The sequence below is a fragment of the Chiloscyllium punctatum genome, chromosome 19 (assembly GCF_047496795.1).
Source record: "Chiloscyllium punctatum isolate Juve2018m chromosome 19, sChiPun1.3, whole genome shotgun sequence".
Classification (NCBI taxonomy): domain Eukaryota; kingdom Metazoa; phylum Chordata; class Chondrichthyes; order Orectolobiformes; family Hemiscylliidae; genus Chiloscyllium; species Chiloscyllium punctatum.
Genome location: NC_092757.1, coordinates 93,481,321 through 93,501,216, shown reverse-complemented (window position 1 = coordinate 93,501,216; position 19,896 = coordinate 93,481,321). Strand labels below are relative to the sequence as shown.

At 50.5% G+C, this 19,896-nt stretch overlaps 1 protein-coding gene across 3 annotated transcripts; it reads right to left on the bottom strand.

Moving 5' to 3' along the window:
- Positions 1-5,160: 5,160 nt before the first annotated feature.
- On the bottom strand, positions 5,161-19,598 carry LOC140491635 (tricarboxylate transport protein, mitochondrial-like). Of its 3 annotated transcripts, none has more exons than XM_072590093.1 (9): positions 19,411-19,598; positions 18,181-18,288; positions 17,394-17,493; positions 14,053-14,191; positions 13,031-13,115; positions 9,659-9,763; positions 9,220-9,335; positions 7,076-7,149; positions 5,161-6,950 (listed from the first exon to the last, which is right to left on the bottom strand). In XM_072590093.1, the coding sequence occupies exons 1-9, from the start codon at positions 19,490-19,492 to the stop codon at positions 6,836-6,838; spliced, it is 924 nt and encodes a 307-aa protein (XP_072446194.1). In that variant the 5' UTR covers positions 19,493-19,598; the 3' UTR covers positions 5,161-6,835. The 3 variants fall into 3 exon arrangements, with proteins under 3 accessions (XP_072446194.1, XP_072446195.1, XP_072446196.1); XM_072590094.1 differs by having other exon boundaries at positions 9,220-9,293; XM_072590095.1 differs by lacking the exon at positions 18,181-18,288.
- Between the last annotated feature and the right edge of the window lie 298 nt (positions 19,599-19,896).

Below are 19,896 nucleotides of genomic sequence, written 5' to 3'. Positions count from 1 at the left end.
CTGCAGCTGGCACAAACTCTCCAACAGTCAACATTCCAGCTATTCAGGGCACTGCTTACAATCCTGGAATTTGGACTCCTGTCATGTTCCTATCAGCCAGCACATGAACAGTGCACAGAGAAGGTGGGTAAGGTTACTTTCGACGACTTTCCCAGCTCCCCCCCAGGGGCTCGCCCAGGCAAGCACACAGCCCTCTGAACTCCGAGAGGTCTGCTTTCATCTGTGTGCTGGAGCTTGGAAGCTGGTCTTACTGGCTCCAATTACAGCACAGGTCCGGGGAGAGGAAACGTGATACAGTCAGGCAGGATTCCTGCTCCTTATCTCTCACTTGAAAGGGTTCAGAAAAGATTTACAAGGATGTTGCCAGGGTTGGAGGATCTGAGCTACAGGGAGAGGCTGAACAGGCTGGGGCTGTTTTCCCTGGAGCGTTGGAGGCTGAGAGGTGACCTTATAGAGGCTTATAAAATCATGAGGGGGATTGATAAGATAAATAGTCAAGATTTCAGCCTCTCCCTGTAGCTCAAATCCTCCAACCCTGGCAACATCCTTATAAATTTTTTCTGAACCATTTCATGTTTCACAACATCTTTCCGATAGGAAGGAGACTAGAATTGCACGCGATATTCCAACAGTGGCCTAACCAATGTCCTGTACAGCCACAACATGACCTCCCAACTCCTGTACTCAATACTCTGACCAATAAAGGAAAGCATACCAACCTCCCTTTTCACTATCCTATCTACCTGTGACTCCACTTTCAAGGAGCTATGAACCTGCACTCCAAGGTCTCTTTGTTCAGCAACACTCCCTAGGACCTTACCATTAAGTGTATGAGTCCTGCTAAGATTTGCTTTCCCAAAATGCAGCACCTCACATTTAACTAAATTAAACTCCATCTGCCACTTCTCAGCCCATTGGCCCATCTGGTCCAGATCCTGTTGTAATCTGAGGTAACCCTCTTCGCTGTCCACTACACCTCCAGTTTTGGTGTCATCTGCAAACTTACTAACTGTACCTCTTATGTTCACATCCAAATCATTTATGTAAATGACAAAAAGTAGAGGACCCAGCACCGATCCTTGTGGCACTCCACTGGTCACAGGCCTCCAGTCTGAAAAACAACCCTCCACCACCACCCTCTGTCTTCTACCTTTGAGCCAGTTCTGTATCCAAATGGCTAGTTCTCCCTGTATTCCGTGAGATCTAACCTTGTTAACCAGTCTCCCATGGGGAACCTTGTCGAACGCCTTACTGAAGTCCATATAGATCACATCGACCGCTCTGCCCTCATCAATCCTCTTTGTTACTTCTTCAAAAAAAACTCAATCAAGTTTGTGAGACATGATTTCCCACGCACAAATCCATGTTGACTATCCCTTGGACCGAAGGATCTGTTTCTGTGCTGTACATCTCTTTGAGTCACGAGTGGTCCAAACTATAAAGTTCTTTTCTGAACCCTTCAAGTGAGAGATAAGGAGCAGGAATCCTGCCTGACTGTATCACGTTTCCTCTCCCCGGACCTGTGCTGTAATTGGAGCCAGTAAGACCAGCTTCCAAGCTCCAGCACACAGATGAACCCTTTCAGTGTGCAGTGTAATGCTTGATGTTTGACTGAGATACTCTGGACAGTTGACTTACCTTCTGTTAGGCACGAGGGAGTATGGGCGTTCAGACATCCTGGGCATCACAACTTGAGCAGTAACCCATTCCATTGGCTTGGCTCAGTGTTAACAGTTTCAGAATAAGAACAGTGTGGGCTCATACCCATTAGAGAGACACAAGACACTTAACTCAAGCTGACATTACCAACCCCCCCCCCACCACTCCCCTACCAAACTCCCCCCCATACAGTTGAACAGAATCCATAGACTCCCTGTTCAGGTGGAAGTGAGTAGTGGTCTCTGTGTTCCAGCCAATATTTATTCCTAAACTAACACCGTCATTTATTTAATTGTGGGCTATTTTAAACACCAATGGGTTTTATGCAGACAACTGCAATCTCTAACCTCACTTCCCCCACTTCTTCTCCAGTGTAAAATCCAGCAACTTCCCAGCTCTCCCATTACTTCCCAGAGAGTCTTACCAGACACAAAGACATTACCTCTCCACATATGCTGCCAGACTTGCGGAGTTTCTGTTTTTATTCCAGATTTCCAGTCTCTGTAGTTTTTGAAGTTGTTTTAGTGATTTGCAGTCCTGGGCTAATGAGCTGGAGACCTACACTGGCCCCTGACCCCAGACACTGGGAATTCAAACTCAGCTCATTAAAACGATGGCGATGGTGACTGGGAAGCCATTGTTGATTGGTGCCAATACCCTTTGGGCCCACAGCTTCCTTTTGGGAAGGAAATCTGCCGTCCTTACCCAGCCTGAGATACCTGAGACTCCAAACCCACTGCATTGTGGGTGATGTTTAGCTGATCTCTGACATCACCTGAGGGCTGTTCAGTTCCATTGAGGGCAGCAGCTCACCGGCCCGTTCTCCTGGGGCCAAGGCGTGTCCCAGCCTCTCCCATCCCAACAACAAATCTAAGAAAAATAATTTAGACTCCCCCCCCGTGACCCAGACTCCCCCCCCCTGTGACCCAGACTCATCCCCCTGTGACCCAGACTCCCCCCCCCGTGACCCAGACTCCCCCCCCCGTGACCCAGACTCATCCCCCTGTGACCCAGACTCATCCCCCTGTGACCCAGACTCCCCCCCCCGTGACCCAGACTCCCCCCCCCGTGACCCAGACTCCCCCCCCGTCACCCAGACTCCCCCCCCGTCACCCAGACTCCCCCCCCGTCACCCAGACTCTCCCCCCCGTCAACCAGACTCTCCCCCCCGTCACCCAGACTCTCCCCCCCGTGACCCAGACTCTCCCCCGTGACCCAGACTCATCCCCCCGTGACCCAGACTCCCCCCCGGTGACCCAGACTCCCCCCCCCGTGACCCAGACTCTCCCCCACCGTGACCCACACTCCACCCCCGTGACCCAGACTCTCCCCCACCGTGACCCACACTCCACCCCCGTGACCCAGACTCCACCCCCGTGACCCAGACTCCACCCCCCGTGACCCAGACTCCCCCCCGTGACCCAGACTCCCCCCCGTGACCCAGACTCCCCCCCCGTGACCCAGACTCTCCCCCACCGTGACCCACACTCCACCCCCGTGACCCAGACTCTCCCCCACCGTGACCCACACTCCACCCCCGTGACCCAGACTCCACCCCCGTGACCCAGACTCCCCCCCCGTGACCCAGACTCCCCCCCCGTGACCCAGACTCCCCCCCCGTGACCCAGACTCTCCCCCCCGTGACCCAGACTCCACCCCCGTGACCCAGACTCATCCCCCCGTGACCCAGACTCCCCCCCCCGTGACCCAGACTCCCCCCGTGACCCAGACTCCCCCCCCCGTGACCCAGACTCCCCCCCGTGACCCAGACTCATCCCCCCGTGACCCAGACTCCCCCCCCGTGACCCAGACTCCCCCCCGTGACCCAGACTCCCCCCCCGTGACCCAGACTCCCCCCCGTGACCCAGACTCCCCCCCGTGACCCAGACTCTCCCCCACCGTGACCCACACTCCACCCCCGTGACCCAGACTCTCCCCCACCGTGACCCACACTCCACCCCCGTGACCCAGACTCCACCCCCGTGACCCAGACTCCCCCCCCCGTGACCCAGACTCCCCCCCCCGTGACCCAGACTCTTCCCCACCGTGACCCACACTCCACCCCCGTGACCCAGACTCCACCCCCGTGACCCAGACTCCCCCCCCCGTGACCCAGACTCCCCCCCGTGACCCAGACTCCCCCCCCCGTGACCCAGACTCCCCCCCGTGACCCAGACTCCCCCCCGTGACCCAGACTCCCCCCCCGTGACCCAGACTCTCCCCCCCGTGACCCAGACTCCCCCCCGTGACCCAGACTCCCCCCCCGTGACCCAGACTCTCCCCCCCGTGACCCAGACTCCCCCCCCCTGTGACCCAGACTCTCCCCCCCGTGACCCAGACTCTCCCCCCCCGTGACCCAGACTCATCCCCCTGTGACCCAGACTCATCCCCTTGTGACCCAGACTCCCCCCCCGTGACCCAGACTCCCCCCCGTGACCCAGACTCATCCCCCGTGACCCAGACTCATCCCCCGTGACCCAGACTCCCCCCCCGTGACCCAGACTCCCCCTCCATGACCCACACTCCCCCCCCCGTGACCCAGGCTCTCCCCCGTGACCCAGACTCCCCCCCGTGACCCAGACTCATCCCCCGTGACCCAGACTCTCCCCCCGTGACCCAGACTCCCCCCCGTGACCCAGACTCATCCCACCATGTCCCAGACTCCCCACCACGTGACCCACACTTCCCCCCCAACCCCCCGCCGTGACCCAGACTCCCCCCCCCCCCCCCCCCCCCACCCCTCCATGACCCAGACTGTGAGCCTCACTATATAAGAGAAGCTTCTCTTCCACTGGCACAGACAGAGCAGCCAGCACCAGGCTTGATGGGCCACAAGGCCTCATCTGTACTGGATGATTCTATGATGGGTCTGGGTGCTCAGTGACTGTCCATGAAACTGTAGGGAGTCAATGTCTCCAGGAGAGGAAGGCGAGAAGGTGGAACCTGCAGAGCACTCCTGAATCCAAGTGAGGGAGGCTCCAGGAAAACTGCTCAAAGAGGCTGTGATTCAGACCCGGGAGCTCAGTCTTGTGTCCACCAAACCCACCGGCTCTTGAACAGAGCAAACGTATGACAGACAACAATGTAACAATATGCACAACTTAAACAACTTCAGTCTCTGGTTTCACTCTATCTCCAGTCCTTATTTGTCCATTATTTACTCCACCTTTTAGAACAAGGAGATGAATTTCCAATGGTCTTGCCTGTCGATTAGATTCTGCTCCTTCCCCACATCGCTGGGGATTTTATACTAACAGCCCATTACACTAGAGCTACTGTGCAGAGCGAGAAAATCAAATCAACAGGTCCTCTTTGCTGAAGGGAATTAATCAACAGGTTGGGATTTTACCTGAAAGATCCTTTTCTTACCTGGAACTAGGCCTCAGGGGAATGGACTGTTTCCAATCCCTGGAGAATCCCACACTCCAAAACACAGGTAAGAAGCACTTATCAGAGAGGGGTCATCACACACAGTTACTTACTCCAACAGCATGTGTTTAATAATCTGTATGGAGAACAGTCAGCAACAATGACAATATCTTATACATTCACAGGCCACAATACTGTCCAGTATTACCAGTGGATGATGGTTCACAGGAACTCTGTCACCCTTAAATCACAAATCACCCTGACATAAACACATCTCCCCCATCCAATAAGATCACAGAGCAATACCTTTCTGATTGGGCTGTGACTTTGGCTGGACAGAATGAACGGTTCACTGCCCCCCCTGCTCATGGGGGCTAGTAATCAGTCAGCCTTTTCCCAGCGAGATCCACATCCTCTGAACCTGGTCATGAAATATACCCCACTCAAATCAGCTGATTTCATTTACTGAATAAGAATTTTAAAAACATTGATGAAGAATGAATAAACAGTAAGTGTGCAGCTCCCTGACAATGTCACAGGGCTTGTGTCCAGAGTGTAGCTGGATCAGAGCAGAGGGTATTCCTCTGCATTAACCAGACCTGTCTGTCCCGGTGTATAAAAGTGTGGGTGGTCCATTTCCTCACTGTGTTGCAGAGAATCCAACACATTTAGCCAGATGGTACGAGAACTTTTTGTTGAGACTGTGAGAGGGACACAGTAGCCTCCCAAGTCAGAAACCCAAACCACATGTTCTGGGGACACAGATTTGAATCTCACCAGAGCAGGTGGTGAAACATGAATTCAAAAAGCACCTGGAATAAAAGTTCTAACCTAATGCTGACCAAGCAATCACTGTCAATTGTCCAGAACTACCCATCTGACTCATTGATGTCCTTTAGGGAAGGAATCTTCTGTCCTTACTTGGTCTGGTCCCCATGTGACTCCAGGCCCACAGTAATGTGGTGGACTCTTATTTGCTACTTGGGCAATTAGGGACAGGCAATAAATGCTAGGCCTGGTCAGCAGTGCCCACATCCCACGACAGAATCAAAGAAGATTACATCAGCCAGTTGTTCACCCAGGCCCCACTGATGAATGGATTTCCTGTGACCCCCAGTGATTCCACAAAACCAAATACTGACCATGGGAAAACTGCAGCACAAAGGTGACGTCTGTGAACACATCGGAGAGAGAGAGAGAGAGAAATCCCTGCCAGAAACACCAAGTAGTAATAGTGATGGCACCAGAGAGACTGGGCCATTGGACAGACCCAACTTCAATCCTGTATTTACAAAACTCAATATGCATACTAATTATTTTAAAAACACAGTACCTGTAGGATGCAGGAAAAACACTTTTAAACAAACCATCTAAAAGCCCTTGAAGGAGGATGATGAGACCAGGATCAGTCACAGGTTTGACACAGTGTAAGGCACAGAGTGGAGCTGCTTCACCATGCTGACTCTGGCCAGGCCCCTCCAACCCTGCTCTCAGGAGCAAACTAGCCCAAAAAAGGTCAAAGAACAGGGACACCTTCCAAATATACATCCCACAGGAAAAGGGATAAGGGAGAGAAACAGTGGGAATAGATGAGCAAAGGGAAATAATTAACCCATTGGCATTTCCCTACATCAAACATCCACAATGTCAATTCTAATCATTAATTAGTCTACTTTAACCTGGTTATGATGCACTTTGACAAGTGAAGGCGACAGGAAGGTAGCCCTAATGGTGTACAGTACTGAACATGAGAGAGAGAGAGAGAGAGATGTAAGGGTCAGGCTGTGCTGTGTGTGTGTAACTCTCCTTAGTCAGTCTTCCAGATCATGTTGAGAATTTTGACAACCTCTTCATAAATAACAAAGACAATGGCCACATCCAAACACACTCTGCCCAAACGTGGGATTGTTCCTTTGTAAAACCTGTATTAGACAAGGAAACAGTTGCTTAAGAAACACACAGGGGTTCCTGAACACTCACAATCCAAGGCAAGCAGTAAAACAGTCAGTCACAGGTTTGACACAGCATATCACCATGTGATACTTACGCAAATAATCCCTCTGTTTTAAAGATCTGAAGTGCACAATCCAAAGTATTCCTGTACTTCAAAGACTCAAGGCCCTGTGACAAAAAGTGGGATAAAAATAAGAATATTATAATTTCCCAAATATTCCAGGCTGCAGTAAAGAACATGAAACTCAAAGGATTGGCATTACATTTCTGTACAGGCCATTTCACTGTAATGTGTGTTTTGTCAGCCTGACTTGGCTATAATGCAATTGCTGAGTGGTGAATGTTGTTTGGATAATGTATACTTCCTACTGAATGGGTATAGTGGTTTTCCAAAAGCCATCTTCTGCAGCACGAGGTGATAGAGGAACACAAGTGTTGCGTTATAGCAGAACAACCTGTAATAACTTTCACAACCTCCAAACACCTCAACTGGTTCACCAAGTCACCGCTGTAATGTAGGAAGTGCATCAGTCAGCTGGCACTCAGACAGATTCCACAGGTAGCAACGTGACCTGACCCTGCACATCGTTCAGGTACACAACAACAGAAAGTGAGGCTTTACTTAATGTCTTGTACAAAAAGTGCAACACAGGGAACATCAGGCTGGATGTGTGTTCCTTTGGACCTGCTGGCAGGGGTGGGGCTACTGGTTAAACAGTACAGAGTGTGGTGCTGGAAAAGCACAACCGATCAGGCAGCATCTGAGGAGCAGGAGAATCGACGTTTGGAGCATAAGCCCTTCATGCGGATTTCTCCAGGATCTGCAGTCCCCACTTACTCCCGGTTAGACAGTACGCACAGATACACCCCTCTCAGCTTCATACTAATAATTAAAATAGTTCAGGCACGGCAAGCTGTTCTCCAGAATCATCTGTCAGACTCTATACTCGATTAGTCTGTTAATCAGACATCCAGCAGAGGCAGAGAGTCGGAGGAGCTCGTGCTGAAATAGCATGAAGGCCTCCAGCCCAGCCCACACACTGAAGACTGCAGCCAACCCAGGTCAGTGTGACACAGAGGGCAGACTTACAGGAAGATCATTGATGAGAGGCAGCGAAGAGGGCATTTTGCTGATGCATACTCAATGATAAAGAAAGAAGTTACAACAACCTTTCAGGTTAGAAATCACACCATACCAGGTTATGGAGCAGCAGGTTTATTTGAAATCACAAGCTTTCGGAGCACTGCCCCTTCTTTGCTTCACCTGATGAAGGGACAGTGCTCTGAAAGCTTGTACTTTCAAATAAACCTGTTGGACTAGAACCTGGTGTCATGTGACTTCTGACCTTGCCCACCCCAGTCCAACACCAGGACCTCCACATCAGGTTCAATACCTGCACCAGTTGTCAATGGCAGGGTTAACATCAGGAAGGCCATCACAATGCAAGGTCAAAACCCAGATCAGGGCCTGTATTCCCAGGACATGGAGGACACACCTGCTGGAGTTGGGGGTGGGGGCAGAAGGTATATGTACATGTGCACATGTGTGCAGAGGAGGCTGTGTACACCTTACCTTCTCAACTCCCTCCTGGAACTGAAGCTGCTGAACCAACCTGTGCTAATGGAGTGAGCTACCCAGCTTCAGGCGGGTCAGAGGCAGTGTTCGGTGACAGGACACTGTGACTGGGGATTACCCACTGGCAGTGGGATGGGCTCAGAGTGAGCTTTCCCTCTGGGGTTCTGGCAACCGACTGGCTGGTGCATCTCGGAGTTATCTGAAGAAAGCTGTCTCCTTTTGGAGTTACATTGCCCTCAGGGTCTAAAGGAAAACGTGGGCATGTGGTTTGCATTCTCACAAGCCAATCTACTGGCTCAGCCAGGTACAGAAACTGGATTAGTGGTGCTGGAAGAGCACAGCAGTTCAGGCAGCATCTGTCCAGGGAGAATGGTCAGCAAGTGGGGCTGTGGCAAGTTGTTCTTTGAGTCAGTCTCACCAGCACACCCAGCTTCTTATCTCCAGTCCTAACCCCACCTTGCTTTTACCTGAAGTTTCCTACATTATAAACAGTCACTATACTACAAAGGAATTCATTGGCTATAATGTGGGTTATTCTGAGATTGTGAAAGATGCTTTAGAAATTCAAGTCTTCGTCTATTGACAAAGTGCGCGGTTAAGCATTTTAATCTGCATTTAGGCAGTGATCTCTCACAACCTACAGTCAATATCCCGGTTCTCACCTGCATCCTTGTCTTTACGACATCCAGAGGGGTATTCCCAAAAACACTAGCTGCTCCAGCAGTAACTCCAAATGCTGCTGTGACAAATGGATTGATTGGTTTGTGCAGATCATCACCTGCAAGCACAGAAGCACCCAGTGATCTAACTCCTATCACCTCGGTCAGCCCAAGTCCCACTGCACCGTGGGTCTGCCTCAGATACACTACTGGTGCAAACCTCAATGGCGCTTCCCCCAACAGCCCAGGTCTGAGCACGTGCCAGGGCCAACAGGGGAAACATGAGGCAGAAGGGCTCAGAGTTTCCCATCTCCTCTTGTTTCCGAATGTCCAGCTCTGAAGCTGGAGAATGGACACAGTCCCCGCTCACCCCTCCCTCTCCCCCTTCAACCCTTGCCTCCCTCGGGTGAAGAGATTGCTGAAGTCCAGCACAGACACTTGCCTTTATACCAGTTGCGTAGTGTGGTCATCACAAAGAAGCGAATTGCTTGGTTTGAGCCCTGTTTGAGGACAGTAGCTGTCACCCCCTGGTATGTCCCTCGAAAACCTGCAAGCAGAAAAACTGAAATCTCTCCCTCAAAGACCGGCAGATCATTGGGATCGTTTCTTGGGAGAGGGTGAGGCTGACACTATTCCACTCCCCACTAACCGTTTTGAGTAGGCTACAATCCCACAAGGATCCTGGTCCTCAGCTCCCTGTCCACTGAGACCCCAAACTGAGTTAAACATTAGACACATTAGAATCCAGGTGTGGGAAATTCCTCTTCAGATGAGAAAAGCCAACAATAGACACAGTCACTGGCTACATGATCTCAGGACACATACACTCACGGTGTATGGACACACTTCAACCAGTTCCTGCATTTGACTATAAAACACTCTGAGGTAAAGTGAACATATTAGCTGTATGTTCATTGCATGTAATTATCTAGAAGTCTGGGCATTAGCTAAAGAGTCACTTGTGCTTCTGTAAGAGTCCACGGTCAGTATGAGGGAGACATTGCCTTATTGAAACAAAGACCAAGGCTGAGTGAGTATATCAGGAATTTGGGGGGAGGGGAGACAGGTACTGTAGGTTTACTACAATTGGTAGAGTGCGTTGAGCAGGGAGTTTGGTGAAAGAGGAGGTTTTTGCTTCTACTTTCTCTCAGTGGATTCATTGATTAGTAAAAACTGTTATTAGGGACTTGCCGTAACTTAAAAAGAATATTTTTTTAAAGTTTCTACATTTGGATTTAACTGAGAAACACCATGAATAAGGGAAAGTCAGGTTTACTGAAGTGATTGAAAGCAGAATAAGAGGAAATGAAGTTAAGGCATCAGAGTTCAGCTCAGTGGAGGGGAATGTGTGCTCTGTAATCTGTGGGATATGGTGGGCTCTCTCAGTGTCTGAGGTGATCGCACGTGCAGGAGTGCTGCTAGCTGCAGAAACCTGAGCTACAGCCACTGGGGCACGTTCCCGAGGCTGCACGTGACACGGATACAGAGGTGTTCACACACTGCAGCTTCAGGGCCTGATGGCAGAAGGATAGTGGAAGACTACCAGGCCATCCAAAAGAAACAGAGTCAAAAAGGCTGGTGCTGGAAAAGCACAGCAGGTCAGACACCATCCGAGGTGCAGGGGAGTCGACGATTCGGGTGTAAGCCCTTCATCAGGAATGTTGTTCGTGATGAAGGGCTTATGCCTGAAACGTAGACTCTCCGCCTCCTCGGATGCTGCCTGACCCACTGTGCGTTTCCAGCAAGTACACCTTTTGACTCTGACTCCCCAGCATCTACAATCCTCACTTTCTCCATCCAAAAGAAACATGCAGGTCGTAGAGAGGTCACCCACAGTCCTGCTCACAAATCCGTCTTTGTAGTTTGGAAGCTGATGGGACTCTGGTTCCTCAGGGAAGTGCAGTCAGTGCCACGTGTGTAGCAATGATGAATAGTTGGGGGTTTGGCCGGGGTAGGGGCGGGTCAAGGGAGACAGCGACAGGGGATTCATTAGTTTAGGGAACAGACAAGTGCTTCTGTGGCTGTATACGTGACTCCAGGATGATGTGTGATGAATAGCTAGAGACCCTGGTGCACGCTGGTCCCAATGACAGAGGTAGGAAGTGGGGGGGGATGTGATCCTGCAACCAGAATTTAGGGAGTAAGCAAGCAGGACCCACAAATGTATTCATCTCTGGGTTTCTCCCAGAGCTATGTGTGACTACAGAATTAGGAGGAGAAGGCAGAGGAATGTGTGTCTGGAAAGATGGTGCAGGAGGGTGTGCTTTCAGTCCCTGAGGCATTGGGACAGGTGTTACCTGTACAGGCTGGGTGGGTTACATCTGAACAGAGCTGGGACTGAGGTCCAAGTAGGGTGTTCTGTTCCTGTCATTGGGAAGGCTTTAACTTGGCAGGGCCGTGGGAACCAAGGAGGAACGGCAGAGAAGGAAACCAGATGGGTACTGGGCGAGAGGACAGTCAATTCATTGGTGGAGTGGGAGTAAGGAAGAAAGTAATAAAGTCCAAATCAGGTGACTGTGCGTGTCTAAGAGTGGGTCAGGCAGTTACAGGCACATGTTGTCATGTGGAAATATGATGTCGTGGGCAGAACAGAAACGTGGCTCAACAAAGGGCAAGGCTGAGTGTTAAATATTCCTGGGTACAGGGAAAAGGAAAGGAGGTGGGGTAGCAGTGTTGGTTAAGTAGCACATTACAGCCCAGGAGAAAGATGTCTCAAGAAGGTTCAAGGACAGAATCAATTAATGCCCTTTTGCCACTGAATAATGACATCAGCCTGACACTGGATTGACCTTTCCCTAAAGCCTAGCAGTGGGTGATAATTTCACTGCTTTGCCAGCAATGCCCACACTTAAGAATGAATAATAACTAGAGATAGTCGGACCCTCCTGAAATGCCAGTGATGCCATATGATGAACACTCAGTCAATACGATCAGGCAGAGGGGAAGACAATTAAATATGGGCAGGGTGAGGGCACCTCACAGCCAGTGCTGAGAGTTTACACACCTCATTGTTTCAGGGTGACCTGAGATGTAAAGATGATGGATTTTCTTGACTTCCCATCTCCTCACTTCACAGAAGATGGAAACTCAATGACATCGATGAGTTGTTCACCGTATCATGATGGAGTCCCCTTTATAAACTAGACAGGATGGGGCTCGAAAAGGATTGATCACCCCAAGACGCAGCAGAACTAGACTCAAATTAAACACAAGTTATCAACAGCCACATTAATTAACCTGTGGTGAGTTTACAGTTCACCCAAGAACCAATCTCCGAGAGATGCAGTTACAAGAAACCTCACAGCCTGATAAGCACCTCACTTTATAAGAATCTCCATTAAAGGCAGGCCACCTGATAGACACTGTAAATCAGACTGAACCACTGTAATCTGTAACAATGCACTATCTGTGTACATTCACACACACAAAACCAGGCGTGCGATACTGCATTAATTCAGGGAATGATCAAATTTTAGGCTTAAACTAACAAAAGCTTGCTGCTGAAAAAAATTTGAATACACACTCCAAAGCCAATAAAAGACATCCACTCATCCATCCTACACAAACCATACTGATTCCAGGCACAAAAGTGGCACATATATTCTCACTGCAACATCATCACATTGTTCACTTTCAACAAATGAAAGGTTTCCTTTCTCAGGTGTTATGAGGCTGTGTAAAAGCCTCGTGTTTCTCAGTAACTGAGAATACACTGGCAATTCTCCGAAAACTGCTCTTTTTATACCTTGCCCCTTCATGAAACTGCTCTTTTTATAGCTTGCCCCTTCATCCAGTCACCACAAGACAGGCCTACCTTGTTCCTGAATAATCTCTCGGACACCATGGATAAACCCCTGGTATCTAGGATTGGGTGAACATTGGTCATGAATAAACTTCACCTAGAGGAGGAAAAACAAAACAGGAATTAATTCAAATCCACTTTCACAATGGACAAAGAACTTTGATTACTGAAATATAACCAGCTATTTGTATCTGAGGTTTGAAACACAAGGTTATAAGATGCACTGCAGTAATTCACTGAACCTCCTTCAACAGCCCCTTTCAAACTCTCAACCTCCACTATCTACAGGGACAAGGGTAGCAGATACATGGGAACTCCACACCCTGCAAAGTCCTCTCTTAAGCTTCACACCATCCTGTTTTGGAAATATGTCACTATCTGTCACCTTCGCTGAGTCAAGATCCTGGAAGACCCTGCCTAACAGCATTGGAGGTGTCAAGATTAGAGTGATGCTGGAAAAGCACAGCAGGTCAGGCAGCATCTGAGGAGAGGGAAAATCGACATTTCGGGCAAAAGCCCTTCATCAGCATTGGGGGTGTCCCTATACTAAGAATTGCAATTGTTTAGGGTGGCTGTTCACCACCACCTTATCCACAGCAATTAGGAATGGATGCTAAATGCTGGCCCACAGCATAGAGAAAAGATTGATTAGGCCTGAATTGCCCAGGCCAGGTTATTCTGCTATAACACACATTTCATCAGTGCAAATTGGCTGTAATGTGACTGACAAATTGTGGACAGTGTTTAGATTTTCTATTAGTGATCTTTGACAGCGCGACATTCTACGGTGGGTTTCCATCATGTGATTTTCTATAGCAGGAGGTCGCTGAGGAACACAACTATTGCGTTATAGCAGAATGACCTGTATGTCTAACAAAGACCAAGACTTATTCTCAAGTGTTAACAAATTTACCGAAAGAAGTTCAGTTGAAATAATCCAACATGTTAAAATACATTCTTTTGTTAATTGGTCTGTATACTCGCGTTGTCCCCGCATTTTTCATCCTTGGGGTACACTATCCAGGCAACATTACCTTTATTGTCTCCATAGGGCACACAACAAACACAGCTTCAGCTATTCCAGCTCCCAAGCCGCACAGAAAGCTCCTCCCATGGCTCAGCTTCCCGTTCGCATCAACCATTCTGTTATGCAGAAATTCGAACGTCCCAAACCTGAGAAGAGGCCAGACTGACAACGTTGGTAACACCACTGGCCTGGTGGCAGGGACCTGCAGCTCGCGCAGATCCTTTGTACATAACCAGAGTATTAAAACATCCTGAGGGCACACGGACAGGATATTTCACCTCGTGGGAGAGATTACAACAAAGGGACAGAGTTTAAAAGTGAGGACTCTCCCACTTAATGTGGAAACGCAGAGTCTCAGTAGGTCTTTACTTTGTGGAGTCCTCTTCTGCAGAGAACAGTGGTAGCTGGGTCAATGAATATTTTTAAGGTTGAGTTAACTAAATTCTAGAATGAGAGGGGGTGGACAGGAAAGTAGATCTCTCAATAAGATCAGCCACATGGTGGAACAGCTTTGAAGGGCTGAGTGGACAGCTCCTGCCCTTAATTCATTCGCTTGCAAATGGGTTGCCGCGTTTCCTTACTGTCCAACATGAGATGTCCTCAGGATGCAAAAGGCACCATAGAAATGTAAGTTCTTTCCCTTCAATTCTTACATGTATCAGAAGAGACTGAGGGCAGGTTTACTTGGGGTGCATAATGTTGAGATTGATAGATAGGAAGGAATTCTTTCTTCTTACACAGCGAGGTCAATATCAAAGTGACACAGATTTAAACTGATCAATAGGTTCATGGAGGGTTGAGAAATTCTGGGAATGACAGGAGGCTGGAACTTACTGCCTGAGAAAGACGGGCAGATCCAGAAACCCTTGTCACATCTACCAAACAAGCAGGGAGTCAGTGGCATGGTGGTAATGTCACTGGACCTAGAATCCAGAGCTCCAGGTTAATGTTCAGGTTCAAATCCCACCAAGGCAACTTACTTTCATTAGATGTGGAATTGAAAACTAGTCTCAGTGATAATGACCATGTAACAATCACTGCTGTAAAAACACCCAGCTGCTGCTCCTTTAAGTAAGGAACTCCAGCAAACTGGCCTAGACGTGACTCCAGACCCACACCAGTTGAAGGGCAATTCCTCCGAATGAGTAAGGAACTCCTTTCCAACACCAACCCCTGGCCAACCTCCACATTCCCAACTATCCAAACTGACTTTGAACAAAAGCCAAGTTCCCTGACACTGCCTCCTGGTGATATTTTCTCTGTGATACCATTCTAGGAGGAATCATTCTCAGTATGCTGTACTTATCTGGTAACCTGTATCAGACATTAGCCCTGATTATAGTTGGAGGGCTGTAACTGGACACTCTGCTCTCGGTCAGCTATGGGTTAGCTGCAGCTTGAAAAATGTGTTGCTGGAAAAGCGCAGCAGCATCCAAGGAGCAGGAGAATTGATGTTTCGGGCATAAGCCCTTCTTCAGGAATGAGGAGGGTGTGCCAAACAGGTTAAGATAAAAGGTAGAGAGGAGGGACTTGGGGGAGGGACGTTGGGAATGCGATAGGTGGAAGGAGGTTAAGGTGAGGGTGATAGGCCGGAGAGGGGGTGGGGGCGGAGAGGTCAGGAAGAAGATTGCAGGTCAAGAAGGCGGTGCTGAGTCCAAGGGTTGGGACTGAGATAAGGTGGGGGGAGGGGAAATGAGGAAACTGGAGAAATCTACATTCATCCCGTGTGGTTGGAGGGTTCCTAGGCGGAAGATGAGGCGCTCTTCCTCCAGGCATCGTGTTGCTATGGTCTGGTGATGGAGGAGTCCAAGGACCTGCATGTCCTTGGTGGAGTGGGAGGGGGAGTTGAAGTGTTGAGCCACGGGGCGGTTGGGTTGGTTGGTCTGGGTGTCCCAGAGGTGTTCTCTGAAACATTCCACAAGTAGGCGGCCTGTCTCCCCAATGTAGAGGAGGCCACATCGGGTGCAGCGGATGCAATAAATGATGTGTGTGGAGGTGCAGGTGAATTTGTGACAGATATGGAAGGATCCCTTGGGACCTTGGAAGGAAGTGAGGGGGAGTTCCAGAAAGACCACTCCCTCCGCGACTCCCTCGTCAGGTCCACACCCCTCACCAACCCAACCTCCACTCGCGGCACCTTCCCCTGCAACTGCAAGAAATGCAAAACTTGTGCCCACACCTCCCCCCTCACCTCCCTTCAATTCCCCCTCCCACTCCACCAAGGACATGCAGGTCCTTGGCCTCCTCCATCACCAGACCATAGCAACACGACGGTTGGAGGAAGAGCGCCTCATCTTCCGCCTGGGAACCCTCCAACCACATGGGATGAACTCAGATTTCTCCAGCTTCCTCATTTCCCCTTCCCCCACCTTATCTCAGTCCTAACCCTTGGACTCAGCACCGCCTTCTTGACCTGCAATCTTCTTTCCGACCTCTCTGCCCCTGCCCCCACCCCCTCTCCGGCCTACCACCCTCACCTTAACCTCCTTCCACCTATTGCATTTCCAACGCCCCTCCCCCAAGTCCCTCCTCCCTACCTTTTATCTTAGCCTGCTTGGCACACCCTCCTCATTCCTGAAGAAGGGCTTATGCCTGAAAAGTCGATTCTCCTGTTCCTTGGATGCTGCCTGACCTGCTGCGCTTTTCCAGCAACACATTTTTCAGCTCTGATCTCCAGCAGTCCTCACTTTCTCCTTATCTGCAGCTTGACTTGTTCTGTCAAAGGCAAGGGTGAACTCAGCTACTACAATACTTACAATAATATGGACTTTTACTGGGGTGGAGAGGGACTTCTTGGGTTGTGGAGGAGAGAAGTGTGAGCAAGAGGGGCAAGTGGTAAGGAGAGGTGCAAAAATAAAGTGGATCAGGGAGTGAGGAAAACATAGGGGGAAAGAAACTATGTAGCGAGAGAGAGGAAAATTGGGGTACGTCTGGAAAATTCAGCCGAACTTTGTATCCTCACCAGAACAATCACTGCCACTATTTACAAAACTCAATCTAATGATGCAATAAAGATTTTTGAGGTGGGGGTGCAAAGTAGTAGGAGAGTTGAGATGAGGCTATTATCAGGTCAGTTACGATCTAATTGACCAGCAGGGCTGGCCCAAGGGGCTGAATGGTCTACTGCTGTCCAGGTAGTAGAAAGCTGTGGTATTCATCCTGAAGAAATGTCTAAAATGTGATGGAACAGATCACTGCACAGCAGATGTACTGCTGCAAAACACAATGTTCTTCATAAAACAGACTTATACTTTGTCTGAAAGATTTATCCCGAAATGTACTCCTTATTTAGCACCTTCCTTTTCTGGCCTTTATTTTCCATCTCAGACTGTTGCTTCAATCTCCTACCTGACAGCTGACTTTGGAATGGAACCATAGAGCAGGGAGCTGAGGCCACGGTAAAGTCCTTTAGGCCCGTGATCCCGGACGGTCACTCGGATACAGTCACCTGCCAAGGGAGCAGATGGTCAGTACTTGGAGCTCATCAGGTGGCGTCTCAACTGTTTACAAACGAAAACTCCTGCCTCCCACAGCCAACTGTCCCTTCCAGATACACATACATTTGACTGGCTCACTGCTAGAGTTAGCTACAGGAACATGAATGGTTAATAGAGCACTCCCCTCAGACAGCTTAGTGGAAGTCAATCTGTGCCCGAGTAAGGATCTCAGAAGGGATCCACAATCTCCGAGCACAAGGTATCCTGTATCTAGACTGACCAATGTTGGGAATTTTAACTGGTTGCCTCGTATTGCTTCCCTATAACCCTACAGAACAAGGAATCACATTCAGAATATTGTTGGGTATCTATTAGGGTGGAGCCTGTGGTCTCACATGATGTGGAGATGCCGCTGTTGGACTGGGGTGTACAAAGTTAAAGATCACACAACACCAGGTTATAGTCCAAAAGGTTTAATTGGAAGCACACTAGCTTTTGGAGCACCGCTCACAACCACCTGATGAAGGAGCGTCGCTCCGAAAGCTAGTGTTCTTCCAATTAAACCTGTTGTTGTGTGATTTTTAACAATGTCAGGTTGGTTTTCAACGCCACTGTAGTTTGGAGGAAGAGGGGAGTCTTTATATTCCCTTTGTAACAGTAGGGTCAGTTTCCTTGCAGCAAGAGATTATACACTTTACCAATGCCTTTATAACGTGGAGGATTTGCTCGCTCATCAAGCTGTAACTGTGTTTTCACGTACTCGGTTGGAAATGTGATACAAATTTCAATTCCACCAGCAATTCCACCTGGACAAGAACAAGATTCATCACTGCACGTATCAAATTCAGACCAATACCAACACACAGCTGTCCCATTCTCGTCCTATCTGTCCATGATCCCTATCGCTTGCCTTGTTCCAAACCCCTCATTCTCATTCCTCACTTATCCTCCACCTCTCACCTGGTGGGTATCCATCGGCCTGTCCTTCACTACCCGCCAAGCTCCCTGGTTCTCTCTCCATCCCATCACAGGTGACCAAGCCCAGTTCTTGACCCCATTCCCTCCCACGTCAGTGTCCAGACTCCCACCCTGGGTATGTGTCTAACCATTCCCCCACCTCCTCTCCACAGTATCAGCACCCTGCCCCACCCCAGAGTCAATACCACTCTCCCTCTGGGGTCGATGCGTAAGTCATTCAATTCCCCAGGGGTCATTTCTTCCCCACTCCAGCCTGAGGACATTGCTCTCAACATCTTCCCCACCCACCAGTCATTTGCCTCTACCCCCAGGGTCCATGCCCCCTCCCTCTGGGATCTTATAACTCCCCCTCCCCTGTTTAAATGCCCAACCCTTGAATGTTGTGCTCCAAGGGGGTATTTGACACTCCTCTACCTCTCTACACACGAGGAGTGCCCCACCCACACCAGGGGATATTTGCCCACTCCCTCATCCCTCCAGGTTACATTCCCCCTCCCTCAAGGGTATAAATCCCTCACCCCTAAGAAGTTATTGCCCCCACCCTCGGGGTATACCTGTCCCAGGGGTATGTTCTCCCCACCCTCGGGGTATACCTGTCCCAGGGGTATGTTCTCCCCACCCCTAAGGGGTATACCTGTCCCAGGGGTATGTTCTCCCCACCCCTCGGGGTATACCTGTCCCAGGGGTATGTTCTCCCCACCCCTCGGGGTATATCTGTCCCAGGGGTATACCTGTCCCAGGGGTATGTTCTCCCCACCCCTCGGGGTATATCTGTCCCAGGGGTATGTTCTCCCCACCCCTCGGGGTATATCTGTCCCAGGGGTATGTTCTCCCCACCCCTCGGGGTATACCTGTCCCAGGGGTATATCCCTCCTGCCCCAGGGGTTTCTGCCCCCCCCCCCAGGGGTATGTCCCTTTCCCCCGGGGGGGGTGGGGGTATGTGCTCCCACCTGCCAGCACGGCCTTCACCGGGTGGGTGACCTTCCTGGAGCCGCCCCCCGCCGCCGCCCAGCGGGGCCTCTCGGACCCCATCCCCGGGCCTGAGGCCCCGGACTATCCTGAGGAGCAGCCCGGCCTCACAGGGCACGTGGAGCCGCTGACGGTGAATGGCCAGGGCCGGGGCCTGGGGGGGGGGTCCCTGTGGGGGGTGAGTGTCCCGGGGGGTCCCTGTGGGGGTGGGGGGAGTGTGTCGGGGGGGGTCCCTGTGGGGGTGGGGGGAGTGTGTCTGGGGGGTCCCTGTGGGGGTGGGGGGAGTGTGTCGGGGGGGGTCCCTGTGGGGGTGGGGGGAGTGTGTCTGGGGGGGTCCCTGTGGGGGTGGGAAGTGTGTCTGTGGGGGTGGGGGGAGTGTGTCTGGAGGGTCCCTGTGGGGGTGGGGGGAGTGTGTCTGGGGGGTCCCTGTGGGGGTGGGGGGGAGTGTGTCTGGAGGGTCCCTGTGG